This window comes from Synchiropus splendidus, chromosome 1 (genome assembly GCF_027744825.2).
Source record: "Synchiropus splendidus isolate RoL2022-P1 chromosome 1, RoL_Sspl_1.0, whole genome shotgun sequence".
NCBI lineage: Eukaryota > Metazoa > Chordata > Actinopteri > Syngnathiformes > Callionymidae > Synchiropus > Synchiropus splendidus.
This window is the reverse complement of record NC_071334.1, coordinates 53,486,663-53,500,696: the sequence shown is the minus strand read 5'-3', so window position 1 is coordinate 53,500,696 and position 14,034 is coordinate 53,486,663. Positions and strand designations below refer to the sequence as shown.

General features: G+C 39.3%; 1 protein-coding gene across 2 annotated transcripts in view; it reads left to right on the top strand.

Moving 5' to 3' along the window:
• Window positions 1–14,034, top strand: part of kcnt1a (potassium sodium-activated channel subfamily T member 1a) — a 36,178-nt gene that overhangs the window by 11,611 nt on the left and 10,533 nt on the right. For both annotated transcript variants that reach the window (XM_053866901.1, XM_053866902.1), the window contains 16 exons: window positions 652–711; window positions 968–1,042; window positions 1,770–1,853; window positions 2,662–2,756; window positions 3,891–4,071; window positions 4,126–4,290; window positions 4,364–4,500; window positions 5,562–5,625; window positions 5,744–5,852; window positions 6,810–6,918; window positions 8,018–8,167; window positions 8,811–9,040; window positions 9,110–9,326; window positions 10,208–10,313; window positions 10,459–10,631; window positions 13,375–13,446. In XM_053866901.1, coding sequence (XP_053722876.1) covers window positions 652–711; window positions 968–1,042; window positions 1,770–1,853; window positions 2,662–2,756; window positions 3,891–4,071; window positions 4,126–4,290; window positions 4,364–4,500; window positions 5,562–5,625; window positions 5,744–5,852; window positions 6,810–6,918; window positions 8,018–8,167; window positions 8,811–9,040; window positions 9,110–9,326; window positions 10,208–10,313; window positions 10,459–10,631; window positions 13,375–13,446 — 2,027 coding nt within the window. The remainder of the gene's footprint in view (window positions 1–651; window positions 712–967; window positions 1,043–1,769; window positions 1,854–2,661; window positions 2,757–3,890; window positions 4,072–4,125; window positions 4,291–4,363; window positions 4,501–5,561; window positions 5,626–5,743; window positions 5,853–6,809; window positions 6,919–8,017; window positions 8,168–8,810; window positions 9,041–9,109; window positions 9,327–10,207; window positions 10,314–10,458; window positions 10,632–13,374; window positions 13,447–14,034) is intronic.

The window sequence follows — 14,034 nt, the reverse complement described above, 5'->3', positions numbered from 1 at the left end:
TATAATGAGACTATTGTGAAGGCCATATGGGTGGAATTAATGAGAAAGGGAGAGATACGTCTATTTCCCAATGACATGAGAATGAAGAAGAAATGGGCTTCTGCAAAAGGCCTTGTGCTTGACCATCCATAGTAACTCATTTAACATGGCTTTAAGCCCACAATCAAATAAATAAAACACCTCCCATGAATCAAGATTCAATAGTGGTAGAAAATATGTCTTCATCGACAAAAAAATGACCAGGAGGTGAACCTGTGCTGCTGCGGTGAAAGCACTAGCAATCTTACTGTACGTAGCACCTAACATATTTTAGCACCACAGTATCTGGGAAGTTGATTTATTTTTGTGGTGGGTTTTTTCTTTTTTCAATCAATTTTTTAGTGTGTGAGCTTTAGCAGTTGAAGTGAATCGGTGACTCATGAAATACCTCCAAGTGAAAAAAATAGATTCATAGTTTCCACCAGAAAAAATGTGTCTTGTGTTTTCCATTCCAAGAGGACAGTTGAAATATTGACGTACACAATTTGGATTAACACTGCTGTTTGCGTAAGATGATCGCAGACATTATTATGACATGATAAACATAATTATATATTTTTCTAAATATATATTTTGTACTTTTGACTGTGTTTCCTGTTCTGGTCCTTCCAGGTTATTGTTGCCATCATTAGTTTCTTGGAGACCATGTTGTTGATGTACCTGAGCTACAAGGTGAAGCAGAAAACACACACTGTACAGTCCATCAGTGTAACTATTCCACACACTGTAGAAATGTTCAGCTTGAGTCTGAGATTGACAGGCCGAAAGTGCTGTAATTATCCTAAACCTTTTGCAGCGTTCAAGACAGGCTGTGTTTACAGGATCCGGTTGGAGTGGTCAAGAAAAGTGACAACTGTGATGACTCACCGATGTGCTGTCGTCCGACGAGTAAAACTGTTGACATGTCTGTCATGCTGGTGATTTTTAGGGGAACATTTGGGAGCAGATATTCCAGGTGTCCTTTCTACTTGAGATGATCAACACTGTTCCTTTCATCATCACGGTAAACACCATGGATAACTCCGTCTTGTCAAACTAGATCCTTCAGAGTTTGTCCATATGTCCTGCTCCGTGAAAGGGAGAATTCCACTAATGGATCTCCGGGCAAGTCATTTCATCGAGTTTCATTTAGACTTGATAATAACATTTGGAGCTGCTGTGACGTTAGAAAGTAACAACATCATGAGGGATTGTTAGTTGTGAAACCACAGAAGAAGAAAATCGAATATGCCTGCAAAATTGATAATGTCATATAATGTAATATAATAAATAAGTATGTTTGGTATTCACTGTGTTCATCCCTCAATATATATCTTTGTTTTCTGATCAAATCAATCCTGAAAGTACAAAGTAAACATGCAAAATAATTACTGGGATTTTCTACCCAAACTGGGTGTTTGTCTTCTGTTGGATCAATATTAAACTCTGTATTTTCACTTTGGAATTACTTTTTTTTTCAGGTTGAATCTGCCGCCGCAGCAAATGTATCTTTGTAATCTTTGTAAGAAGAATACCAATGAAATTGTACTGTTTTTAAAATAAATTTTAACTACTCTGGGCAAGACTGATTGAGGAGCTTGTTCTTAGTTTAAAAGTATATTACATTCTGATAAATATACAACAGGTGCCCTGAATAACTTGACTTAGCTGCGTCTTCATTGCTATGAACATTCTAGCATGCTAACTAACGCTATGCTAATGGTAGCTCATTTCTTCCTTTTGTGTCTCAGATCTTTTGGCCCTCAATACGAAACATCTTCATCCCAGTGTTTCTCAATTGTTGGCTGGCCAAATGTGCGCTGGAGAACATGATTGTGAGTGAAAAAAACATTTGTGCAGTCGTCATTTGCAAGCACTTATTTGGCGGCATACGATAAGACACAACAAGGCAAAAGCAGAGCTCTCTTGTCCTGCTTGTATTGACATCTCTAACATCTGCTCAAGTGTCGTTCATGTGTAATGGCCTCTGAAGGGTTTAATGCTGCGTTACAGTTACCTTGTAAGTGGGAAGTTGGAGCTGGGAATGAAATCACAGCCGAATATGGACGTTGGAAAAGTAGATAGTGACATCCGTGAAAGCTGCTCTCATGCCTTGTCCGTACATAAATATGTGCTTTGTTTGGGACTTGAAATCCAGCAATATGAAGAGGGAACCAGTCTTGGATTGTGTTCTGTGGGATGGTGAATGTTTCCATCTTCTGACTGGAATTTTTTGCAATTCTGAATCATGTCAACTCCTAACTGCTAAAATAATAAAATATATATATATATATATATATATATATATATATATATATATATATATATATATATATATATATATATATATGTATATGTATATATATATATATATATATATATATATATATATATATATATATATATATATATATATAAGAAAGAGTGAGAGAGAGAGAGAAATATCCCAGTCAGAAGATGTGAGAATTCTCGCTGAATTCTCATATATATATATATATATATATATATATATATATATATATATATATATATATATACATACGCCTGCCCCATCTTCTTTTTCCAAGCTGCCACCCGTTGACCAAATATTATATTGAGTGCACAAGATCAGAGATGCAACTGTCCATTACTGTGATGTTTCAGAACGATGTCCACAGAGCCATCCAGAGGACCAACTCAGCCATGTTCAATCAGGTCCTCATCCTTATCTGCACTCTGCTCTGTTTGGTCTTCACTGGGTGAGTCATCAGCGAACACGAAGTTAGATCCAGGAACACTTTGTTTGTGTGGGTTAATAAACCCTTTGGTTTCATGGAGACGTTGGTGGTTTAGCGTCTGGTTTCATTTTTATTTTTAATAAAAATTCTTCAAGATTAAGTCTTGTATTTTTACTTACCTTGATTTTTTTTTTCATTTTTAACTTTAACTCATAACCCATGTATATTTTTATTTTAAAACCTTATTTCACAACAGCTTTGTATTATTAGTACTTTCCTGGTGAAGAATGTAGTAGAATTTGAAAGGAAACTATTTGAAAATATATATAGGAATATACCGAAAATCATGTGCTATTAATTTAGGTACCGGTAATTGATTTCATGCAAATGTGCTCATGGGATTTCTTTTCAATCTTCTAACCACTTTGCAAAATGAGTATCTGCAATGAACTTACATACCGAAATAGCAGTCAATTTAGCTTTTCTCCTTCATTTTATGACGTCAGGTGTTAATATGTTATTGTGATGTTATATGTTTAGCACCTTCATTTTCTGTTGATACTATAAGTGTAGTTTTTTTGTTGGATGATTAGAATTCCACAGTGGCAAATAATTTCAAATAGAAATGGAGCTCTGTTCCTTCTCAGCGTTGGTATATGAAATTGATAACTAGTGGCTGCAGTTAACAACGAGTTACAGCTGCGCTCTTTTACGTTGCTATGGGGACAGATTAGGTAGCAGATGAATAGAGGGACATGTTAACTTAAGCCAAATAAATAGGTTTTACTGGCTGAGGCAGGCCAATCAAGAGCAAGGTTTCTCAAATTACACTTTGCCGTGCAATAATGACTCATACATACACTGTGCAGATGAATGTCTAAAACTAGATCTTTGAAAATAAATTCATATTGGTCTACTTTCTAAAACATCAAAGTAGCTCAAAAATATGCAGGTTTGTATTAGCAAAAGAGCAAAGTTAAGTTAAGGTAAATGTCTATTATTATTATTATTATTTGGTGTTCTCCAGCTGCTTGAGATTTTCATCTGAATAAACTGTATTTTTAGGTTAACTGGTCACAACATATGATCCCTGTGTGTGTGAACATGAGCATCAGTGGAGTGGTTTTCAAAAACTGAATGATGTTGTTGTGGCAGAACTTGTGGAATTCAGCATTTGGAGCGAGCCGGAAGAAATCTTTCTCTGTTCAACTCTTTCTACTTCTGCATCGTGACCTTCTCCACCGTCGGCTTTGGAGACGTCACGCCCAGGATCTGGCCTTCACAGCTGCTGGTCGTCATTATGATCTGCGTGGCCCTGGTGGTCCTCCCTCTGCAGGTACGTTTCTGTTGATTCAAGTGGTCCATGTTTAATCTTACAGGAGTGTGTCAGTTCGAGGAGCTGATCTACCTGTGGATGGAGAGACAAAAGTCTGGAGGGAATTACAGCCGCCATCGGGCACAGACGGAGAAACACGTCGTCTTGTGTGTCAGTACCCTGAAAATAGATCTGCTCATGGATTTTCTAAATGAGTTCTATGCCCACCCCAGACTGCAGGTATTCATGTTTATATACCATCTTACACACGTGTATATTAACTTGTTTCCTCATGTGTGATTCTTGCGTGAAGGATTACTATGTTGTGATCCTGTGCCCGAGTGAAATGGACCTGCAGGTGAGGAGAGTGTTGCAGATCCCTCTGTGGTCTCAGCGGGTCATTTATCTGCAAGGATCTGTGCTCAAGGACCAGGATCTTCTGCGCGCCAAGTGAGTGAGTGGGCCTCGCACAAACACAGGGTGAAGGGGTTCCCGGGGAGACATCCTTTTGTAACTTTTCCTTGGCAACAAATGCTTCTATTTTTAAGATTATTTAATTGTTACTTAAAGTAAACATCTAAGCCAAACTGGATTAGCTGTGTGTTTGCCATTGTAATGTAAACAATCTTGTGTCATTTTAATCCAGTTATAAATAACATGCAGATTGAGGGAGCCACATTCACCCTACACTCCCTCGCAGGGTCCAGAATTATCCTGCGTATATAGTTCCGGCCTTCCTCATGGCTAACTTTCTGGATACATTTTACAACCCAGTCATCGCTACCTTCGTTGCACATTAATTTCAGGCACATGTACATGCACAAATTGCACTGACATTTATTTCACACTTCAGCCCGTGTTATAATCAAACAATTATCTGTTCCAAGTGGAGTAACCTCCTTTGAAATATTCCAGTGGATGTGTAAGTGTTGTAATTAAAGGTTAAGACAGTTATAAAATTTGGAAGCTTCAAATATCACTGAATACTGAGTGCATCAGTATAACAGCCTTTTAAACATCCTAAGCTGTTCAAGCTGTGTTTAAATCACCCTGTTAAACATGTTTGACTGGCGATTGAAGTTGCATATTCCCATCAGGAACTGAAGGAGAAAAATAGATCAAACACCCTCAAGAAACACAAACCCAGAGACCCATTTCTTATTTTGGCTCGTGGGAACAGCAGATCCATTTTGCCAAAATAAAGCTCTCTTATAAACCCATTACTGTGAATAGACTGGCTTACTGTGATTGACACTGTGCATATTGAATCTTTTTTTTTTTGATAAAGCAATTAGAAGTAGACTGGCTGTCTGGAAACATTTCAAACCCTCCCACGCCTGTTTTGGATTCCACTCCCCCGACTGCGATAATCATATGCACAAACAGTTCCACTGCGCAATATAGAACGCTACTGGCGGCACGTGTCATCAATGACTACTTTCCTGACTGCTGTTATGCTTTCAGAATTGTGTTGATCATATACACCTCTGAATAATATGCTGTGTCTGCAGAATGGATGATGCTGAGGCCTGTTTCATTCTTAGTAGTCGTAACGAAGTGGATCGCATGGCGGCGGTGAGAGCAGTCATTTACGTTTTTATTGTGAAAACCTTATTAACGCTGTCAATCATACTGAGAATTAAAAATTAATTCCAAGCGATTATCTGTTTTTTTTTTTGTTGTTTCCCCACAGGACCATCAGACCATCCTGAGAGCCTGGGCAGTGAAGGATTTTGCTCCGAACTGCCCCCTCTATGTTCAGATACTAAAACCTGAGAACAAGTTCCATGTTAAATTTGCAGGTGAGATTTTGTTTTGTGTTTTTACACAAGAGTTACCACAATTATCTATGGTTAGAAACAGCTCATCTGAAACTTACTCACCTAACAAACAAGAGCTGAACCAACTTAGACAAGCAGTGGGTTTGAATAGAAAATGTCTGCCCTGGAAGTGCTGAATGGAGACTTTAGCAAAGACAAATGCATGTCTCTCTCCCTCTCAGCCAAAAACACAATACTTCATCTCAGTTAAAAAGGCACTCTACAAAGTTCATCAGCGGTGTGACTTATTCACTGCTGTGCATCATCAATCCCATGATCCTTTGTGAGTTAGATGAATGAATTTTCGTGATGTAAATAAAGGAGGAGGAATCAGCAAAACGGTGCGTGTGCTGGGTCTACACTTATTATTTTTTAAAGTAAATGGATGAATGTTATTCTTTTCAAGCATTTGCAATTTGTAATCTTCTTTAAAATGTATAAAACGTACAATCATTTATGACTACGGTGAACTTCTTCTTACTTAGGGTGTCCAACTGCCATTTCTCTGTGTTAGTTTCAGTGTTAATATGTTAATAATCGCACACTTTTTCTGTGGTAACATGACCATCGCTATAATAACCCATCAAATCAAATATCAAAATCAAGCTTGAAGCTTTTGAACAAGTTCCTGCTCTTAAGTAAGCTGTAGATTGTGTAAAATGTTGAAATTACACAGCTGAAAAATAGAAGGAATCTTGAGGAAATCTCGGTTAGCCATCATCATCATGTCCATCCATTCAGTACCACCTGTTGCAGGTGTAAAAATAGATTCTGTGTTTTGGTTCTCGCAGTTAAAGCACGTGAAACAAGCAGGGAAGTGGATAAGTGATGGGGACAGTGAAAGTAGAGGCCTGTTTAGCTATTGTTGTCTTGAAAACAATCTAAAATCAACCTACTGTTTGTCACCACTGGTTCTCTGAGATCTTCCTCTCCTTTCAGATCATGTCGTGTGTGAGGAGGAATTCAAGTATGCCATGTTGGCTCTGAATTGCGTCTGTCCAGCCACCTCCACGCTGGTGACCCTTCTCGTGCACACGTCACGTGGACGGTGAGTCTTCAACAGCCAACCAAATGAAATGAGAATCAGGTTTTCCACAGGTCATGCACTGCTTGTGGTCACATCTGTTGTGTAAATCAGTCTGAGATCCTGGAGCCAATCATTCAACAGCATGGGCAAATGAGTCTTACTTCCCCTACTCTTTGTCTGTGGTCAGAGTGGTTCTGTTGTGTTGTGTGGCTCTTGTTGCAGTAACAAAAATGTGTCTACTGCCAAGTTGGAACTCTTTGGAACATGAACGTATCTGGAATTAGTGCAGATTGGTGACAAAACACAGGAGAGCAGTCGGCTTGGGTTGGTTTTGTCAACAGTGTGAAAAGTCGAAACACGGAATGTAAACAGGTTGCGCTTTAAACAGAAACAGCAGCAGAGGGGGGTCAATCACTGAAGCTGTACCTGTTTTAAGGGCCATGTAAGAGAGTAATCAACACTTCTGTCTATAAGCCACTATTTTTTCTCGCCGTCTGAGCCCTGTGGCGGTGCGGCTAATATATGGATAAAATATGGATTTTTACAGGCTTAAATCAGAGGCGATGAAATCAGGGAGCTCGGACAGGGAAGAGACGAGTTTGGAACAGAGCATTCTTATTATCATACCCATACTGTACAGGACCTCGCATTCGGAGCTGGAAACTTCGTCACTCTCTGAGTGATGTCACTCATCCTGTAACCCCTCCTACATGCAGTGGCTCCACACACACACATGGACAGCACACCTACAGCTGACACGCTATATTCACTCTCACACACAACACTAGTTTTGAAAAGCGTTTTTAAGCTGGGGGCACCACTGACCTTTCTACGGCACAGACAGCACCACTGCACCCGCGGCTTATAGACCAATGCGGCTTATGGATGAGCAAGATCTATTTTCCTTCTTAAATTTGGTGGGTGAGGCTAATATTCTGGTGTGCGCTATAGTATGGAAATTAAGGTATTTGTATTTATTATTTTGAAAATTATATCTGTTTCATTCAGTAGTCTTCTGTGTCCTTTGGAAAAACAAAAACAAAAAAAATATACAAACCAAAGTTTTGGCACTACATTGACTTTCTGAATTGTAAGACTATGTCTGTTCACATTCCTGCAGGGAAGGACAACAGTCTCCCGAGCAGTGGCAGAGGATGTATGGATGTTGCTCTGGGAACGAGGTCTACCATATCAGACTGTGCGACAGCAAGTTTTTCGGGGAATACAATGGCAAAAGCTTCACTTATGCCTCCTTCCATGCTCACAAAAAGTAAGCACATTCAAAATATGATTTGGCCACTGTGTTATTCATGATACAAACTTGTCATAATCTGAACCTGTTGGCCTGGTACCGTAGAGAAATAGTAGCTCAACATGGGAGGACTGACTCCCATTCACTTACAATGAAAAAGTAATTCATTAGAACATTTATTAAACTACACTTTGTTGCTTTTTTCAAAACTGGCGCTAAGCGACTCAGAATAGTTTGTTTGCTTTGTTAGTCAAAAGCTTTTTTTTACAGCTGAACAATATTCAGCTGTATGAAATGCAGTTGAAATAAATAACTAAGTTCCTCTTTGACAGAGTAGGAGGGAGAAAAAAATCCGAAACACAAATTTGGATTTGATTTCCCATTATTATAATGCATTCAAAATAGGTCCCAAATAGCAACATTGGATCACAAGCTCTGATATGTCTTCAGGAGTATATTGGAACATATAACATGTATATATACTAAAATCGAAAAGCATTTTGGTGACAAGTGTGTATTAAACTATTCACTGTTCCTCTATAGTAACCACATTGAAATTGTTTCATTGAATTATTATCGGATTATTTCTGATACTTTCTAATAACTAAAACAGTACAAGGGGGGACATTTGTGCTCAGTCATTTCGATTATGACCCTCCAGGTACGGAGTGTGTTTAATCGGCATAAAGAGGGAGGACAACAAAAGCATCCTCCTGAACCCTGGCCCGCGCCACATCATGGCCGCCTCGGATACCTGCTACTATATCAACATCACTAAGGAGGAAAATTCAGCATTCATCTTCAACCAGGAAGAAAGGAAAGGACGGTCAGCGGGAGGGCTCTATGACGGACCTTCGCAGCTTCCCGTGCACAGTATCATAGCGAGCATGGGTGAGGGGACGTTCATGGAGCATCCGATCCTTTAGGTTTGGTGCTGATCACTCATTCATGTGCTGACAGGGACGGTTGCCATGGATCTCCAGAACACGAGCCCTCCAGACGTCGCAGGTGGAAAACTGGTCCCACCTACAGTCAACGGAACTGGAAGCCGCCGTCCCAGCATCGCCCCTGTCCAGGAGATCGCCGACTCTTCCTGTATTTTGCCATGTGACCTCCTGAGTGACCAATCAGAAGATGACTCTGTGTTTTTAGACGAAAAAGGACACTCATCTACTGAGTAAGATTTTTTTTGTTATGGTTTGAGCTCCACACACAGATCACCCACCATCTGTCAGCCACGCTTTTGCCAAGAGACAGTCGACAAACCAACTAGTCAAGGGGTGGGCAGATACAGTGCATTTCCAAAGGGACCACGTGCTATGCTGCGACTGTTGTAAGGGACATGGAGCCAAAAGGAAGATGGGTTACTTTAAAAAGAAAAACACTAAGAAGCCAGGAAAAAGCCAGGTAAAAGTTTAATTGCATTTTTTATTAGAGCTTCAAAATGTGAATAATAAAATCCATGCACATGATGCATGTCATATGATATGTGATATGTAGACACTGTATTTCAAATCAAATGATCTTACAATTTCATTCACAGAAAAAAGAGGAAATCAAAGAACATTAACAACTCAGTAACAACAACGTATTGAGAGTTGAATTTGTAATGAAAAATAAACTGTGACTATTGTTGTCAATATTCAAAAGCAGTGGAAGGGCCACACATGGCATTTGCCATGGTCTGAACAAGTTGGTTAACAGCAGACAACTTTGGCAAAGGTGAAAGTAATTGTCAGAAACCCAATACTTTATTTTATCAAATCTTATCGTATCAGAAACATTGCCTAACGATTGAATTTAGAAAAATGAAAGTCTCAACACCGGCAGCATGAAAACATGTTCCCCGGCTTGAGTCCGGAGGTGGTATGACCCAGGGTTTGACGTGAGGTACGTTCCTTGTGCATGTCCCCACTGTCAGAATGGCTTGATGAAAGTTTCCTGATATAACTGTTGAATATGAATGAATGACATTATCAAAGCTGTTTACGAAAACTGATTTTGTTAGTATGCTCTGGAAAAAGATGCGTCACTTTAACTTCTTGGTTGTGGTGTTAGGTACGTGAAAGGTTATCCCCTCAACTCTCCGTACATCGGGAGCTCGCCCACCTTGTGCCATCTTTTGGCTGAGAAAGCCCCATTTTGCTGCCTACGACTGGACCAGGTGGGCACTTGCTGTTCCTTCAACTTAGTCACTCATTCTTTCCGCAGCCCTGTCATTCCTCACCCACCTTCCAGTCTCCTTTCCAAAACACCTGTCTCTCTCTTTCTCTCGCTCTCTGGCCCTCTCTCTCTCTGTCTCTGTGCAGGGGTGCAGACACAACAGCTTTGAGGACGCCAAAGCTTACGGCTTCAAGAACAAGCTGATCATCGTGTCTGCTGAGACAGCTGGCAACGGTCTCTACAACTTCATTGTGCCGCTCCGAGCTTACTACAGGCCGAGGAAAGAGCTTAACCCCATTGTGTTACTCCTGGATAACCCGTGAGTCCACTTTAGTGCGCGCCTTCGCCCATTCTTTCCTGCTGTGAAGCACAATGTGTGCTGAAGTCTGGCTTCAGCCGAGCCCTCAGGACAGGGCTGTGGAGGTGGAAGTTCATTGTCGGGCCTGATGTCGGGTTTCTCTGCTCCGTGCGCACTGATGCCATATTTTTGAGCGACAAAGGAAAATAAAATTGTGCCAGACAGTTACCATAGCAACTTTACTTTGCCTTGAGCCTGAATTATATTTATTGCTGGAAAGGGCGCAAAAGATGGAAAAAAACTGTTTTTTACAGATCACCAAGCAGGCTTTCATCGTCAGCCCTGATGTGTCCCCTCTCAGCCCCCTCATGTGCTCTCATGGAAAACACTGGAGAACAATAAACACTTTCCTTCATGCTGCTTTCGCCCCCCCTTCCAGTGGCTGGCGCACACACGCTAATATACGCCTACACACTTGCATGCGTAATTCAGGCACTTGCGACAGCCTTGGGTCTGTAGTCAGCAGGACTGGGCAGATGTAGAAAGTGTTGTCCTGTCAGTGGGGCCTGGCATTTGAGGACAGCCACAAATTGATCCACTACATCTGCTTCACTTCACCACAAAGCATAAATAAACAGCAGCCCAGGAGAAAAATGTTTTTTTTAACTTCACACTTTGATAGCAGCACAAAAAAGGCCAGATATTTTAGCTTTTCACTCTCTCTCCTCTTTCATTCAAACTTCAGTCATTGAGAAAGAATGGATCACATCTACCTAATGTGATAATCCACTATAGACAGACTCGCTCTGAATTGGTGCCCTTGAATTTGATAAACCTAATGATCAGCTTTTTAAGAGCAGCCAAGTTTGATACTGAACAAAGGCTGCTTCGAATTCAGGTTTAGGTCAGACTCTTTGCTATTGTTTAACTAAATCTGTTTTCAGTAGGGGTGGGTTTCTATTTAAAAAAAAAATCTAAAATATGATTAAAAAATAAAAATATTGTTTATTTTGCATCAGTTTGACAATAGCACAATAAATAACGATGGTTGCTATATTCAAGTTTTTATATCACCTTTTTTAAACTAAAGCTCTTTTAATGTCTTGAAAATATTTGTAGAAGAATTTCAATTTAATAAGAATTTCAAGTACATTCAGAGTAGTGTAAACCCTGGCCATTGTGTAGTGAAAAACATCCCTGTACAAAAGCAAACAGAAGCTTTTGTTTGCTTTTATTCAGGGATTCCTCCATGTTTGTTGTTGTTGTTCTCATCCCAGCTGCCACGTGTCTTGTGCATCAGTGTGATCAGTGGACCAGGAACTCCTGCACTTACAAAGGTGTCTGGAGAGCAAACTGTTAAATTAAATTAAATTAAATTAAAACGATTAAAAAATTGTAATGTATTAATTACGATCAATTAATTAATCGTGATTAACTCGTAAAAGTCCCACCACTAGTTTTTAATAACAAAATCATAATTATTTTATATAGTTTCAAACATGTAGTTGATATGTTTAGTTTTTTCTGTGGTTGTCAAGCTCTTTTACTACCACACACTTGTGACCTCTGGGTAATGAGTCACATTTTCACGATCTGGTTATTTACAAGGGTTTTTTTTGTCAACATTTCTGTGAGTTTTTGACAGTGCAGTTTAAATGGAAAAAAGACCACTTAAAATGCAGTTGGCTTCTTTACCTTTTTGACATGCTGTAAAATGACAACAAACAAAAATAAAGCTTTCATTCCTAGCCTTTTATTTATCAGCCAGTCCAACAGCCCAATGACTGCACTCTCCAGCCAACCTTCTGACGAAAATAAAATCACCCTCCAACCCATTCTCCAGCTGAAACACTCTCCAACCCTGCTGTCTCGTAGTCCCCCTCCCTCTCAGTGAACGCACTGCAGTAGCTGCGCGACCAAACCTGTACCATCACCACGCTTGGAACCGGTCTCGCGGGCCACTTTTATTCGCGTCTCTGTCTCACACTGAAGATTTATCTGGATTTCTATTCAAGACCGGTCAAGACTGACACAACTGTCATGACTGGTAAATTGAGTATTCTGTTTTTTGTCCAGTTTTACTGTGTTTTTTCTTCAATCTTTATCAGGGGTCTCTGCTCCACAGTAAGTGCAGGTTTTTGTTGTAGCTAATCGGGGGGGATACCCAAACACCAATAAGGTGTCATCTGTCTTGGTCACGCTTCGGTCTCGATACTGTCCAGTCTCGATCATGTTTCGGTTATTGTTCTTTCAGTTTTCATTTTTTGATTCCATCATTAATGACATCATTTTCGGTTCACGGTTTTGGCCAAGAATTTTCATTTCGCTGCATCCTAACTTTTTATCAAAAAGAACTAGTTGTTAGACAGAGTAGAAAAGTATGCTGCCCAATTCTGCAGTTTAAAGAAACAATGAACAAACACAAAAAAATCGAGAAAAACTTGAATTGAAACAAATTAATTGTGAATAGTTTCTTTCACAAAAATAGGTTGAACCACGTTATGTGATATCATAACCAAACTTGATGGAAACCTGAAAAATGTTGACCTCACTGGAAGCACATCCACCGGGATGTTGACGCTCATGTCAACAGATTCACCTTATATTTTATCTTTTTGGAGTCAAATGCTACTAATACAACATGTGATTGATTGTTATGACTTCATTATGAAAACACTACTTCATTGAATTCAGTCCTGCCTCAAATATATGTGTAGAAACGCTAAATTCCTGTTTTTCCTCTATTTTTCTCTAACACTATCAGGCCTGATAATCACTTCCTGGAAGCCATTTGCTGTTTTCCTATGGTCTACTACATGGCTGGAACCATTGACAAGTAAGTTGTGAATGTTTATTATATTGTAAAGGGCTTTTTAACCAGACAATTACTCTTGGTAGCTCACCCATAATTTAGAAGTAAACTAGCTTTACTGAAGTCACTCCAAAATCTTTCTCCACCCTCCAAAAAATTCTGATTCAAAAGCCAAAAGTGGTCATTTCTCACTGTGAACGAATATTTTTTTTTTTTTTGTAATATTTTATTTTACATTTTACATAATAGAAAACACAAATCACATTGTAGTATATAATTCACTCGAGTGTGGTCTCTAGTATACGTTTATATAACTGACAAACCACAAATTATAATACACATCTGTATATATATACCACAGGACAACAATGAAAACATGAAAAACAAAAAACAAAGACAAAAACAACCACCCAAAAAAAAAAAAAAAAAAAAAGTTGCTGCACTTTAGATTAAGTGATCTATTTATTCTTTGACGATCATCCATGACAGACATCTAGACGAGTTACACAGATGTTTTTACTGGGATGAAAGGTAATCAAAAAAAGGTTGCCACACTTTCTTAAACGTCCTAATTTTCCCAAGTCTTTCAAATCTTATTTCTTCTATATGCAA